The sequence below is a fragment of the Amphiura filiformis genome, chromosome 13, assembly GCF_039555335.1.
Source record: "Amphiura filiformis chromosome 13, Afil_fr2py, whole genome shotgun sequence".
Lineage (NCBI taxonomy): Eukaryota > Metazoa > Echinodermata > Ophiuroidea > Amphilepidida > Amphiuridae > Amphiura > Amphiura filiformis.
In genome coordinates this window covers 58,038,155-58,054,045 of record NC_092640.1, presented here as the reverse complement: position 1 = coordinate 58,054,045, position 15,891 = coordinate 58,038,155, and the positions used below count along the sequence as shown (strand labels likewise).

Here is a 15,891-nt window from a genome sequence, read left to right as displayed (position 1 = left end):
GACTTTAGGTGCTGTAGTTTTGTCAAAATCCGAGATTTGGAATAAAATGATGGAACCGGCGTTTTATTATTACGATGGAAATATTAGTCGAACACCGTATGCACAGTACGTACACGGCGTGCGGGATACACAGACACACACCTCGAGGATCGTACCGTATTACAACCGCGGGAGTAACATGCATGGGCGCTAGTAGTAAATTCCAATTTTCTATGCTTTACCTCACTTGTTCGGCTCAAAATTAAAAGGGTACATATCTGACAGTAAAAGTTAACATTTTATGGAAAATAAATACTAATCTATTTTTACAGAAATGTTATAATATGACTTTATAAAGTAGTGAAAATCTTTTATAACCGAATTAAAGTTTGGAAAGTTTTTTCAAGCATCTATATCTCAGATTATTTTGTGACATGTTCATATCATGTTGCATATCAGTGGATAGCTACATTACTCCCCATTACCATGACACCACATTTGAAACAATCACTTTCTTCATGGCTGAATACACGTCTTCTGAATGTAGTTGGGTCTCAAACAAAATGTGCCAGATTGACCATTATTCTGTGCACCAAGCTGCAATTCCATATTTTCACAATCTGGGACCTAATGCAATCTTCCCAGATGACAAGGTCGCCACCACAGAGCCAGGATAGTCAACTACTATACCTACAGACTATGGCAGTAGAGAAAATGGAAGGGGCTGCCATCAGCCCAGACCTCAACCCGATTGAACACCAGCATGATTTTGTTGTGCATGTCAGAGTAGCCAGTGCAACCCCGGGGTGCAACCACACTGAATGACCTGTGACGAATCCTGGTTGAAGAATACAATGCCATCCCACAGCAATGTGTGACCAGGCTGGTGAGCAACATGAGGAGGAGATGATGGCTGTTGCAGGTGAAAAATGGTGAAATCAAAACGGATATTATGACAAAACTATAATATATAGACCCACATGATGTGCCTTGTAGAGTTGGAAAAAATCTTTCTTTAGCGAACTATATTAGAGCTTATTAGTTTGAAACGCTAAAAGTTTATACCCAGAAAAAGCTCATGGACGAACTTCAGGTGTGTAAAAATCAAAAATCTTACCGTAAAAGACACAATTTCATGCCTGATTTTAACACCAAGATTTTTTTAATAGGTATATTCAAATACTATGTTTTATATGACATTACTGAAAAAAAACCATTGTTTTTTCTTTGATTAATTTCAAAGCAAAAAGGTGTATCTCTAAATTGTGTAGATTTCAACATGTATCGATCGACTTTTAGCACGATGAACAATAAAGGATGGTCAGTTGCGTTGTGAAAATCTTCCGCAGAGGGTGTATGTTTTCAAATGGAATTGGCTAGCTGTTGATTAATTTGAAACCTATAACCCATGTATATCTATATCTTTCACAAGAGTGAGCATTTCAAATGGAAGTTATCTATTGGAGGAGTGTCAATTTTAAATAAAATAGCTCATTGTTGCGTCTACGACTATGTTGTTTTTCTGTTTCTGTAGTCGTGGGAGGTACAATGTCTTTGGTCGTTTGCACTTCTGTTTGCAAGCCTGTTGTTGCGATGTTATCTGGAAAAAAGTTATAAAAATGAGCAAGATAAATACCAAGACTATAATCTAGGAAAAGCTATTTGGGTCTCATGTAGTCTTTAAATAGTTCTTGGAGGTTCTATTATCAAAAATTAAAGTAAAATAAACCGGAATCGGGCAGGTTTTATTGAAATGCACGATCTAAATCGCAGCAATTATGGAAATATAGGCTATCAATAATTATTATATTTGAGCAAAACGCATTGGTGGCCAAAGGATGGTGGCGGCAAAAGACACAACCGATATGAGAGACCCTGGAAAAGGGACAGAGTATATTCATTAACCATCGAATAATGCGATTTTGAAATAACCAGCATGTCACGGCATGGTCAATTATAGTCTCAAACCTCAAAACGAAATCCTACCGTCAATCCAATCCAAACTACTTCTACAGACAGTAGCCATATCAGATAGTGATTTGACCTACTAAGTATATAAAACCTACCTGTTGATGCCGTTGTATGTTGTCTTGTTGAACGTATCATTGTTGTTAAACTCATTGTTGTTCTTGTTGTTGATGAAGTTGGAGTAGTTCTTGATGTTGATAAACCTGAATATGTAAAACAATGCAAAACATTTAAATACAGTAGCTACATAATAGTCAAGTATTTATCTGAAAGCAAACGCAAGCACAGGGCCATTTTGATCTGGTTCAAGATATGAACTAATGGTCCACAATATTGTTCTACTCCCAACAAGAATAATTATTATTTTGTTTTTGTTTCTTTGTTTTTTTTGCACAAGCAAAATATCCACCTCGGAATATAAGTGCCCCACTCCCCATGTTTTTGGTTTTATCCAAATTAGACCCCTTTCCCTCATGTCCCTCTTTGTACTTTTGTACATAATCTTGTTCTGGAATGCATAGGAAATGCTCTGTGACAGACAATAGCTATATATCAAACACAATAATATTTTTCAGTGATTATGACTTATCACGCACCTGTTAATGACGTTGTCTGTTGTCCTGTTGAACCAACTATGGTTGCTGCTGTTGTTGTTGAAGTTTGATTATAAGTAGTTTTAGATGTTGATAAACCTATTATGTATAAAATGTACAGTATAATGACAATATTTGAATTCATATTGTAGTATAGCTACATAGCCCTTAAGACCAACTTCGTCTTGCGTCTTTGCATCGTTTGTTCATATCACCATGATCACATTCCAGATCATTTTGGTCCAGAATTCTACTTCAACTGTAAACATTTAAAACTGGTAAAACATGACAAGCTATGATAAAACTGTGTAGATCGACGACTCATTTTCTAATCTTTTTCATAACCATTTATCAAAAATAATATTAAAATTATGAGCTAATTCTTAGCAAAATACACATGGTTTTAAATGCTTTTTGTGACTACAATAATTTGTAAGAAAACTTACAAACTTTCATTTTTTTACCTATTTTCCAACAAATTGCAAATCTATTAAAAATTGACTTGGGTTGTCAGATAGAATTAACTAAAGGATTAGGATTCAGCTATATCTCGTTTGGCAAAACAAGATATAATGATTTTGTCGTGAATCAGCTGGGGTGATGTGTTTGATCCTGTCGAAAAATTGGATGGACCGCAGTCCCTTTGTTAGGACTTTTAGTATGATGTTCTGACGGGCCTCATAGAAATGCTTTGTACTTAGTTGCAATGTTGCAATTAGTTTTAATTTCATATCAGGGGAAAAGCAGTTACAGATTGCCTGGATTAATTATCAAGTCAACACTCAATATACATGTAGCTTTGTCTGACCTAAAATGAATTAAGGAAACAAAAATGCCTCCAATTCTGTCTCAACTGCGACAGACAATTATAGCTATCGGACACAATTTTCAGTGATTATGACTTTACACACCCGAAGTAGGTAATCATGGTAATGGGACTACGCATCATGCACAAAAACAAATAAAAACAATGGGGGCCGATTGCTTGCTACAAGAGGAAACTTAATATAATTAATAAGAAAGAAAGAACAGTTTATCACACACCTGTTAATGACGTTGTCTGTTGTCCTGTTAAACGAGCTATAGTTGTTGCTGTCGTTGTTGTTGGATGAGTAGGTTTAGATGTTGATAAACCTGTTATGTATAAAAATAGCAAAACATTTGCATGCATACTGTATCTACTATAACCTTTTTATAGACTACCTTCGTCTTTGCATCGTTTGTTCATAACAAAATGGTCGCATTTATTAAGTTCCAGATAAAGGTGGTCAAGAATTCTACTCAAACTGGACATATTTCTGATAAAACATGATCCAGATAAGATCATTGATCAAACTGTGTATATATTAATGTTATCATACTTTCGTTCAAAATTATGATTAAAAGCATGGCAAACAAAGAAATACGGGGTGTAACAATAAAATTAATACAATTGCATTTTAACTTCTCATGAAAAAAGCAAATGTTACAAGCAATACAATCAGTAATATCTTGGCTAAAAGAAGACGTTTGGTTGGGTTCTTTACTAGCTTGGGTTTAAAAGTTATAATGCCTGATTAATTAAATCGTCCAGAAAACGTGTTTGCGCACATCAAGTTTGAACCGCTTAGAGTACTATATAGTATGCTTATCGTGCATTAAACATCAAAGAACTGACACAAAATAATTATAAGTGGTGTTTCTACTATTAAAATTAAAGTCATGAAATTTTTCAATTATCTTATAAATAAAGTAATTTCTCATATCCCTTAGATATCATTGGTAAAACTGAGAACAATTTTTGCATCCAGTACAAAACAATAAAATTTTGAAATTAAGATCAGATGGGCTTCTAGCTGTTCTGGGGCGACCACTATTGCCAGCATTTCTATTAGCAAATTCTACTTACTTCTCATAGTTATATGTAACTGTATGCCTTGATGGAAACAATGAGTTTGGAAAATGAGCTATAAACAATCTTACGGTTTCTGCTTGACTCCATGTGCTACTGAATGTCACAACCATAAAAATACGCTCTTCTAACGTGAATAATTGGGGTTGTTGCAGCTGCAGGCACGATTTCTAGTAACTGAGGTTGTTATGTCAATGCCTATTTGTGACTTTCAAAAACTCAAGGAGATATTCTATTATGTAATCATTTCTACCAGTTCGAAAACCCCATTGTTTAACACTACCTATCATAAGAGCACCGTCCAACTGGTCCATGGTTCAACTCTATTTAGTCACTTTTGTAACACTTAGACAAAAGTGGCCCATGCGGTTTTAAGACTAGGTTACATAATTGGCCATATCTTCACTTGTATACCATCACAATTATAGCTATCAGACACAATTTTCAGTGATTATGACTTTACACACCTGAAGTAGGTAATCATGGTAATGGGACTACGCATCCTGCACAAGAACAAATAAAAAACAATGGGGGCCGATTGCTTGCTACAAGAGGAAACTTAATATAATTAATAAGAAAGAAAGAACAGTTTATCACACACCTGTTAATGACGTTGTCTGTTGTCCTGTTAAACGAGCTATAGTTGTTGCTGTCGTTGTTGTTGGATGAGTAGGTTTAGATGTTGATAAACCTGTTATGTATAAAAATAGCAAAAACATTTGCATGCATACTGTAGCTACTATAACCTTTTTATAGACTACCTTCGTCTTTGCATCGTTTGTTCATAACAAAATGGTCGCATTTATTAAGTTCCAGATAAAGGTGGTCGAGAATTCTACTCAAACTGGACATATTTCTGATAAATCATGATCCAGATAAGATCATTGATCAAACTGTGTATATATTAATGTTATCATACTTTCGTTCAAAATTATGATTAAAAGCATGGCAAACAAAGAAATACGGGGTGTAACAATAAAATTAATACAATTGCATTTTAACTTCTCATGAAAAAAGCAAATGTTACAAGCAATACAATCAGTAATATCTTGGCTAAAAGAAGACGTTTGGTTGGATTCTTTACTAGCTTGGGTTTAAAAGTTATAATGCCCGATTAATTCAATCGTCCAGAAAACGTGTTTGCGCACATCAAGTTTGAACCGCTTAGAGTACTATATAAATTTAGTATGCTTATCGTGCATTAAACATCAAAGAACTGACACAAAATAATTATAAGTGGTGTTTCTACTATTAAAATTAAAGTCATGAAATTTTTCAATTATCTTATAAATAAAGTAATTTCTCATATCCCTTAGATATCATTGGTAAAACTGAGAACAATTTTTGCATCCAGTACAAAACAATAAAAATTTTGAAATTAAGATCAGATGGGCTTCTAGCTGTTCTGGGGCGACCACTATTGCCAGCATTTCTATTAGCAAATTCTACTTACTTCTCATAGTTATATGTAACTGTATGCCTTGATGGAAACAATGAGTTTGGAAAATGAGCTATAAACAATCTTACGGTTTCTGCTTGACTCCATGTGCTACTGAATGTCACAACCATAAAAATACGCTCTTCTAACGTGAATAATTGGGGTTGTTGCAGCTGCAGGCACGATTTCTAGTAACTGAGGTTGTTATGTCAATGCCTATTTGTGACTTTCAAAAACTCAAGGAGATATTCTATTATGTAATCATTTCTACCAGTTCGAAAACCCCATTGTTTAACACTACCTATTATAAGAGCACCGTCCAACTGGTCCATGGTTCAACTCTATTTAGTCACTTTTGTAACACTTAGACAAAAGTGGCCCATGCGGTTTTAAGACTAGGTTACATAATTGGCCATATCTTCACTTGTATACCATCACAATTATAGCTATCAGACACAATTTTCAGTGATTATGACTTTACACACCTGAAGTAGGTAATCATGGTAATGGGACTACGCATCCTGCACAAGAACAAATAAAAACAATGGGGCCGATTGCTTGCTACAAGAGGAAACTTAATATAATTAATAAGAAAGAAAGAACAGTTTATCACACACCTGTTAATGACGTTGTCTGTTGTCCTGTTAAACGAGCTATAGTTGTTGCTGTCGTTGTTGTTGGATGAGTAGGTTTAGATGTTGATAAACCTGTTATGTATAAAAATAGCAAAACATTTGCATGCATACTGTAGCTACTATAACCTTTTTATAGACTACCTTCGTCTTTGCATCGTTTGTTCATAACAAAATGGTCGCATTTATTAAGTTCCAGATAAAGGTGGTCAAGAATTCTACTCAAACTGGACATATTTCTGATAAAACATGATCCAGATAAGATCATTGATCAAACTGTGTATAATTATATTAATGTTATCATACTTTCGTTCAAAATTATGATTAAAAGCATGGCAAACAAAGAAATACGGGGTGTAACAATAAAATTAATACAATTGCATTTTAACTTCTCATGAAAAAAGCAAATGTTACAAGCAATACAATCAGTAATATCTTGGCTAAAAGGAGACGTTTGGTTGGGTTCTTTACTAGCTTGGGTTTAAAGTTATAATGCCCGATTAATTAAATCGTCCAGAAAACGTGTTTGCGCACATCAAGTTTGAACCGCTTAGAGTACTATATAGTATGCTTATCGTGCATTAAACATCAAAGAACTGACACAAAATAATTATAAGTGGTGTTTCTACTATTAAAATTAAAGTCATGAAATTTTTCAATTATCTTATAAATAAAGTAATTTCTCATATCCCTTAGATATCATTGGTAAAACTGAGAACAATTTTTGCATCCAGTACAAAACAATAAAATTTTGAAATTAAGATCAGATGGGCTTCTAGCTGTTCTGGGGCAAACGAACTAGCTGTTCTGGAGCAAACGCAAGCACATGGCCATTTTGATCTGGTTCAAGATATGAACTAATGGTCCACAATATTGTTCTACTCCCAACAAGAATAATTATTATTTTGTTTTGTTTCTTTTTTTTTTTGGCACAAGCAAAATATCCACCTCGGAATATAAGTGCCCCCACTCCCCATGTTTTTGGTTTTATCCAAATTAGACCCCTTTCCCTCATGTCCCTCTTTGTACTTTTGTACATAATCTTGTTCTGGAATGCATAGGAAATGCTCTGTGACAGACAATAGCTATATATCAAACACAATAATATTTTTCAGTGATTATGACTTATCACGCACCTGTTAATGACGTTGTCTGTTGTCCTGTTGAACCAACTATGGTTGCTGCTGTTGTTGTTGAAGTTTGATTATAAGTAGTTTTAGATGTTGATAAACCTATTATGTATAAAACGTACAGTATAATGACAATATTTGAATTCATATTGTAGTATAGCTACATAGCCCTTAAGACCAACTTCGTCTTTGCATCGTTTGTTCATATCACCATGATCACATTCCAGATCATTTTGGTCCAGAATTCTACTTCAACTGTAAACATTTAAAACTGGTAAAACATGACAAGCTATGATAAAACTGTGTAGATCGATGACTCATTTTCTAATCTTTTTCATAACCATTTATCAAAAATAATATTAAAATTATGAGCTAATTCTTAGCAAAATACACATGGTTTTAAATGCTTTTGTGACTACAATAATTTGTAAGAAAACTTGCAAACTTTCATTTTTTACCTATTTTCCAACAAATTGCAAATCTATTAAAATTGACTTGGGTTGTCAGATAGAATTAACTAAAGGATTAGGATTCAGCTATATCTCGTTTGGCAAAACATGATATAATGATTTTGTCGTGAATCAGCTGGGGTGATGTGTTTGATCCTGTCGAAAAATTGGATGGACCGCAGTCCCTTTGTTAGGACTTTTAGTATGATGTTCTGACGGGCCTCATAGAAATGCTTTGTACTTAGTTGCAATGTTGCAATTAGTTTTAATTTCATATCAGGGGAAAAGCAGTTACAGATTGCCTGGATTAATTATCAAGTCAACACTCAATATACATGTAGCTTTGTCTGACCTAAAATGAATTAAGGAAACAAAATGCCTCCAATTCTGTCTCAACTGCGACAGACAATTATAGCTATCAGACACAATTTTCAGTGATTATGACTTTACACACCTGAAGTAGGTAATCATGGTAATGGGACTACGCATCCTGCACAAGAACAAATAAAAACAATGGGGCCGATTGCTTGCTACAAGAGGAAACTTAATATAATTAATAAGAAAGAAAGAACAGTTTATCACACACCTGTTAATGACGTTGTCTGTTGTCCTGTTAAACGAGCTATAGTTGTTGCTGTCGTTGTTGTTGGATGAGTAGGTTTAGATGTTGATAAACCTGTTATGTATAAAAATGGCAAAACATTTGCATGCATACTGTAGCTACTATAACCTTTTTATAGACTACCTTCGTCTTTGCATCGTTTGTTCATAACAAAATGGTCGCATTGATTAAGTTCCAGATAAAGGTGGTCGAGAATTCTACTCAAACTGGACATATTTCTGATAAAACATGATCCAGATAAGATTATTGATCAAACTGCGTATATATTAATGTTATCATACTTTCGTTCAAAATTATGATTAAAAGCATGGCAAACAAAGAAATACGGGGTGTAACAATAAAATTAATACAATTGCATTTTAACTTCTCATGAAAAAGCAAATGTTACAAGCAATACAATCAGTAATATCTTGGCTAAAAGGAGACGTTTGGTTGGGTTCTTTACTAGCTTGGGTTTAAAAGTTATAATGCCCGATTAATTAAATCGTCCAGAAAACGTGTTTGCGCACATCAAGTTTGAACCGCTTAGAGTACTATATAGTATGCTTATCGTGCATTAAACATCAAAGAACTGACACAAAATAATTATAAGTGGTGTTTCTACTATTAAAATTAAAGTCATGAAATTTTTCAATTATCTTATAAATAAAGTAATTTCTCATATCCCTTAGATATCATTGGTAAAACTGAGAACAATTTTTGCATCCAGTACAAAACAATAAAATTTTGAAATTAAGATCAGATGGGCTTCTAGCTGTTCTGGGGCAAACGAACTAGCTGTTCTGGAGCAAACGCAAGCACAGGGCCATTTTGATCTGGTTCAAGATATGAACTAATGGTCCACAATATTGTTCTACTCCCAACAAGAATAATTATTATTTTGTTTTTGTTTCTTTGGTTTTTTTTGCACAAGCAAAATATCCACCTCGGAATATAAGTGCCCCCACTCCCCATGTTTTTGGTTTTATCCAAATTAGACCCCTTTCCCTCATGTCCCTCTTTGTACTTTTGTACATAATCTTGTTCTGGAATGCATAGGAAATGCTCTGTGACAGACAATAGCTATATATCAAACACAATAATATTTTTCAGTGATTATGACTTATCACGCACCTGTTAATGACGTTGTCTGTTGTCCTGTTGAACCAACTATGGTTGCTGCTGTTGTTGTTGAAGTTTGATTATAAGTAGTTTTAGATGTTGATAAACCTATTATGTATAAAATGTACAGTATAATGACAATATTTGAATTCATATTGTAGTATAGCTACATAGCCCTTAAGACCAACTTCGTCTTTGCATCGTTTGTTCATATCACCATGATCACATTCCAGATCATTTTGGTCCAGAATTCTACTTCAACTGTAAACATTTAAAACTGGTAAAACATGACAAGCTATGATAAAACTGTGTAGATCGATGACTCATTTTCTAATCTTTTTCATAACCATTTATCAAAAATAATATTAAAATTATGAGCTAATTCTTAGCAAAATACACATGGTTTTAAATGCTTTTGTGACTACAATAATTTGTAAGAAAACTTGCAAACTTTCATTTTTACCTATTTTCCAACAAATTGCAAATCTATTAAAATTGACTTGGGTTGTCAGATAGAATTAACTAAAGGATTAGGATTCAGCTATATCTCGTTTGGCAAAACAAGATATAATGATTTTGTCGTGAATCAGCTGGGGTGATGTGTTTGATCCTGTCGAAAAATTGGATGGACCGCAGTCCCTTTGTTAGGACTTTTAGTATGATGTTCTGACGGGCCTCATAGAAATGCTTTGTACTTAGTTGCAATGTTGCAATTAGTTTTAATTTCATATCAGGGGAAAAGCAGTTACAGATTGCCTGGATTAATTATCAAGTCAACACTCAATATACATGTAGCTTTGTCTGACCTAAAATGAATTAAGGAAACAAAAATGCCTCCAATTCTGTCTCAACTGCGACAGACAATTATAGCTATCAGACACAATTTTCAGTGATTATGACTTTACACACCTGAAGTAGGTAATCATGGTAATGGGACTACGCATCCTGCACAAGAACAAATAAAACAATGGGGCCGATTGCTTGCTACAAGAGGAAACTTAATATAATTAATAAGAAAGAAAGAACAGTTTATCACACACCTGTTAATGACGTTGTCTGTTGTCCTGTTAAACGAGCTATAGTTGTTGCTGTCGTTGTTGTTGGATGAGTAGGTTTAGATGTTGATAAACCTGTTATGTATAAAAATAGCAAAACATTTGAATGCATACTGTAGCTACTATAACCTTTTTATAGACTACCTTCGTCTTTGCATCGTTTGTTCATAACAAAATGGTCGCATTTATTAAGTTCCAGATAAAGGTGGTCGAGAATTCTACTCAAACTGGACATATTTCTGATAAAACATGATCCAGATAAGATCATTGATCAAACTGTGTATATATTAATGTTATCATACTTTCGTTCAAAATTATGATTAAAAGCATGGCAAACAAAGAAATACGGGGTGTAACAATAAAATTAATACAATTGCATTTTAACTTCTCATGAAAAAGCAAATGTTACAAGCAATACAATCAGTAATATCTTGGCTAAAAGAAGACGTTTGGTTGGGTTCTTTACTAGCTTGGGTTTAAAAGTTATAATGCCCGATTAATTAAATCGTCCAGAAAACGTGTTTGCGCACATCAAGTTTGAACCGCTTAGAGTACTATATAGTATGCTTATCGTGCATTAAACATCAAAGAACTGACACAAAATAATTATAAGTGGTGTTTCTACTATTAAAATTAAAGTCATGAAATTTTTCAATTATCTTATAAATAAAGTAATTTCTCATATCCCTTAGATATCATTGGTAAAACTGAGAACAATTTTTGCATCCAGTACAAAACAATAAAATTTTGAAATTAAGATCAGATGGGCTTCTAGCTGTTCTGGGGCGACCACTATTGCCAGCATTTCTATTAGCAAATTCTACTTACTTCTCATAGTTATATGTAACTGTATGCCTTGATGGAAACAATGAGTTTGGAAAATGAGCTATAAACAATCTTACGGTTTCTGCTTGACTCCATGTGCTACTGAATGTCACAACCATAAAAATACGCTCTTCTAACGTGAATAATTGGGGTTGTTGCAGCTGCAGGCACGATTTCTAGTAACTGAGGTTGTTATGTCAATGCCTATTTGTGACTTTCAAAAACTCAAGGAGATATTCTATTATGTAATCATTTCTACCAGTTCGAAAACCCCATTGTTTAACACTACCTATCATAAGAGCACCGTCCAACTGGTCCATGGTTCAACTCTATTTAGTCACTTTTGTAACACTTAGACAAAAGTGGCCCATGCTGTTTTAAGACTAGGTTACATAATTGGCCATATCTTCACTTGTATACCATCACAATTATAGCTATCAGACACAATTTTCAGTGATTATGACTTTACACACCTGAAGTAGGTAATCATGGTAATGGGACTACGCATCATGCACAAGAACAAATAAAAACAATGGGGGCCGATTGCTTGCTACAAGAGGAAACTTAATATAATTAATAAGAAAGAAAGAACAGTTTATCACACACCTGTTAATGACGTTGTCTGTTGTCCTGTTAAACGAGCTATAGTTGTTGCTGTCGTTGTTGTTGGATGAGTAGGTTTAGATGTTGATAAACCTGTTATGTATAAAAATAGCAAAACATTTGCATGCATACTGTAGCTACTATAACCTTTTTATAGACTACCTTCGTCTTTGCATCGTTTGTTCATAACAAAATGGTCGCATTTATTAAGTTCCAGATAAAGGTGGTCAAGAATTCTACTCAAACTGGACATATTTCTGATAAAACATGATCCAGATAAGATTATTGATCAAACTGTGTATATATTAATGTTATCATACTTTCGTTCAAAATTATGATTAAAAGCATGGCAAACAAAGAAATACGGGGTGTAACAATAAAATTAATACAATTGCATTTTAACTTCTCATGAAAAAAGCAAATGTTACAAGCAATACAATCAGTAATATCTTGGCTAAAAGAAGACGTTTGGTTGGGTTCTTTACTAGCTTGGGTTTAAAAGTTATAATGCCCGATTAATTAAATCGTCCAGAAAACGTGTTTGCGCACATCAAGTTTGAACCGCTTAGAGTACTATATAGTATGCTTATCGTGCATTAAACATCAAAGAACTGACACAAAATAATTATAAGTGGTGTTTCTACTATTAAAATTAAAGTCATGAAATTTTTCAATTATCTTATAAATAAAGTAATTTCTCATATCCCTTAGATATCATTGGTAAAACTGAGAACAATTTTTGCATCCAGTAAAAAACAATAAAATTTTGAAATTAAGATCAGATGGGCTTCTAGCTGTTCTGGGGCGACCACTATTGCCAGCATTTCTATTAGCAAATTCTACTTACTTCTCATAGTTATATGTAACTGTATGCCTTGATGGAAACAATGAGTTTGGAAAATGAGCTATAAACAATCTTACGGTTTCTGCTTGACTCCATGTGCTACTGAATGTCACAACCATAAAAATACGCTCTTCTAACGTGAATAATTGGGGTTGTTGCAGCTGCAGGCACGATTTCTAGTAACTGAGGTTGTTATGTCAATGCCTATTTGTGACTTTCAAAAACTCAAGGAGATATTCTATTATGTAATCATTTCTACCAGTTCGAAAACCCCATTGTTTAACACTACCTATCATAAGAGCACCGTCCAACTGGTCCATGGTTCAACTCTATTTAGTCACTTTTGTAACACTTAGACAAAAGTGGCCCATGCGGTTTTAAGACTAGGTTACATAATTGGCCATATCTTCACTTGTATACCATCACAATTATAGCTATCAGACACAATTTTCAGTGATTATGACTTTACACACCTGAAGTAGGTAATCATGGTAATGGGACTACGCATCCTGCACAAGAACAAATAAAAACAATGGGGGCCTGATTGCTTGCTACAAGAGGAAACTTAATATAATTAATAAGAAAGAAAGAACAGTTTATCACACACCTGTTAATGACGTTGTCTGTTGTCCTGTTAAACGAGCTATAGTTGTTGCTGTCGTTGTTGTTGGATGAGTAGGTTTAGATGTTGATAAACCTGTTATGTATAAAAATAGCAAAACATTTGCATGCATACTGTAGCTACTATAACCTTTTTATAGACTACCTTCGTCTTTGCATCGTTTGTTCATAACAAAATGGTCGCATTTATTAAGTTCCAGATAAAGGTGGTCGAGAATTCTACTCAAACTGGACATATTTCTGATAAAACATGATCCAGATAAGATCATTGATCAAACTTTGTATATATTAATGTTATCATACTTTCGTTCAAAATTATGATTAAAAGCATGGCAATCAAAGAAATACGGGGTGTAACAATAAAATTAATACAATTGCATTTTAACTTCTCATGAAAAAAGCAAATGTTACAAGCAATACAATCAGTAATATCTTGGCTAAAAGAAGACGTTTGGTTGGGTTCTTTACTAGCTTGGGTTTAAAAGTTATAATGCCCGATTAATTAAATCGTCCAGAAAACGTGTTTGCGCACATCAAGTTTGAACCGCTTAGAGTACTATATAGTATGCTTATCGTGCATTAAACATCAAAGAACTGACACAAAATAATTATAAGTGGTGTTTCTACTATTAAAATTAAAGTCATGAAATTTTTCAATTATCTTATAAATAAAGTAATTTCTCATATCCCTTAGATATCATTGGTAAAACTGAGAACAATTTTTGCATCCAGTACAAAACAATAAAATTTTGAAATTAAGATCAGATGGGCTTCTAGCTGTTCTGGGGCGACCACTATTGCCAGCATTTCTATTAGCAAATTCTACTTACTTCTCATAGTTATATGTAACTGTATGCCTTGATGGAAACAATGAGTTTGGAAAATGAGCTATAAACAATCTTACGGTTTCTGCTTGACTCCATGTGCTACTGAATGTCACAACCATAAAAATACGCTCTTCTAACGTGAATAATTGGGGTTGTTGCAGCTGCAGGCACGATTTCTAGTAACTGAGGTTGTTATGTCAATGCCTATTTGTGACTTTCAAAAACTCAAGGAGATATTCTATTATGTAATCATTTCTACCAGTTCGAAAACCCCATTGTTTAACACTACCTATCATAAGAGCACCGTCCAACTGGTCCATGGTTCAACTCTATTTAGTCACTTTTGTAACACTTAGACAAAAGTGGCCCATGCAATTTTAAGACTAGGTTACATAATTGGCCATATCTTCACTTGTATACCATCACAATTATAGCTATCAGACACAATTTTCAGTGATTATGACTTTACACACCTGAAGTAGGTAATCATGGTAATGGGACTACGCATCCTGCACAAGAACAAATAAAAACAATGGGGGCCGATTGCTTGCTACAAGAGGAAACTTAATATAATTAATAAGAAAGAAAGAACAGTTTATCACACACCTGTTAATGACGTTGTCTGTTGTCCTGTTAAACGAGCTATAGTTGTTGCTGTCGTTGTTGTTGGATGAGTAGGTTTAGATGTTGATAAACCTGTTATGTATAAAAATAGCAAAACATTTGCATGCATACTGTAGCTACTATAACCTTTTTATAGACTACCTTCGCACAGTGTCTTCGACCCTATATCTTCATGGCAGGAATCGCCATGGTAGGTTAAATCCACAGCCACGATTAGCCATTTGGTTCAAACCTTTAAAGCTCTTTTAAACTAATAATTAGTCGAGGGACATAACTAAGGCTACTCACAATAGCCGGGTAATCGATCTTGGTTGTGCGTGATTAAGCTTGTATACCCCATTGAGGTCAATGGTCATCGACTTTATACTGCCTACAGTGAGTGCAGCTGTACTACACGCTGCACGCTGTAGTCCATAACAGGACCAACGCAATATAAAATGGTCAAATTTTGAGTTCAAAGCGCACGGCCAATTTTCAAAGCGCATTCTAGCGACTATCATATCTGTTCAACACGTATTTCCAAGTTTATGAGACCAAATCTGGTTTCTTGAGAAAAAAAATCATGACGGAGATATTCATCATTTTCTAACCCGGTATCAGAAGATTTTCGTCTGATATCAAAATCGTGCATATAGCAATTCACGTGTATCGATCCCGTGTATTCATTTTAGTGTCCCTTCTGCACCAAA

The 15,891-nt window shown here is 34.2% G+C and overlaps 1 protein-coding gene across 1 annotated transcript; it reads right to left on the bottom strand.

The window, feature by feature from the left end:
• Nucleotides 1-1,031: 1,031 nt before the first annotated feature.
• Nucleotides 1,032-15,311, bottom strand: LOC140167787 (uncharacterized). The gene is made up of 13 exons (XM_072191080.1): nt 15,185-15,311; nt 13,738-13,827; nt 12,290-12,379; nt 10,844-10,933; nt 9,816-9,911; nt 8,667-8,756; nt 7,638-7,733; nt 6,487-6,576; nt 5,033-5,122; nt 3,585-3,674; nt 2,544-2,639; nt 2,046-2,150; nt 1,032-1,579 (listed from the first exon to the last, which is right to left on the bottom strand). Exons 1-13 carry the CDS (start codon nt 15,309-15,311, stop codon nt 1,437-1,439), a joined length of 1,293 nt encoding a protein of 430 aa, XP_072047181.1. The 3' UTR covers nt 1,032-1,436.
• Nucleotides 15,312-15,891: the final 580 nt, after the last annotated feature.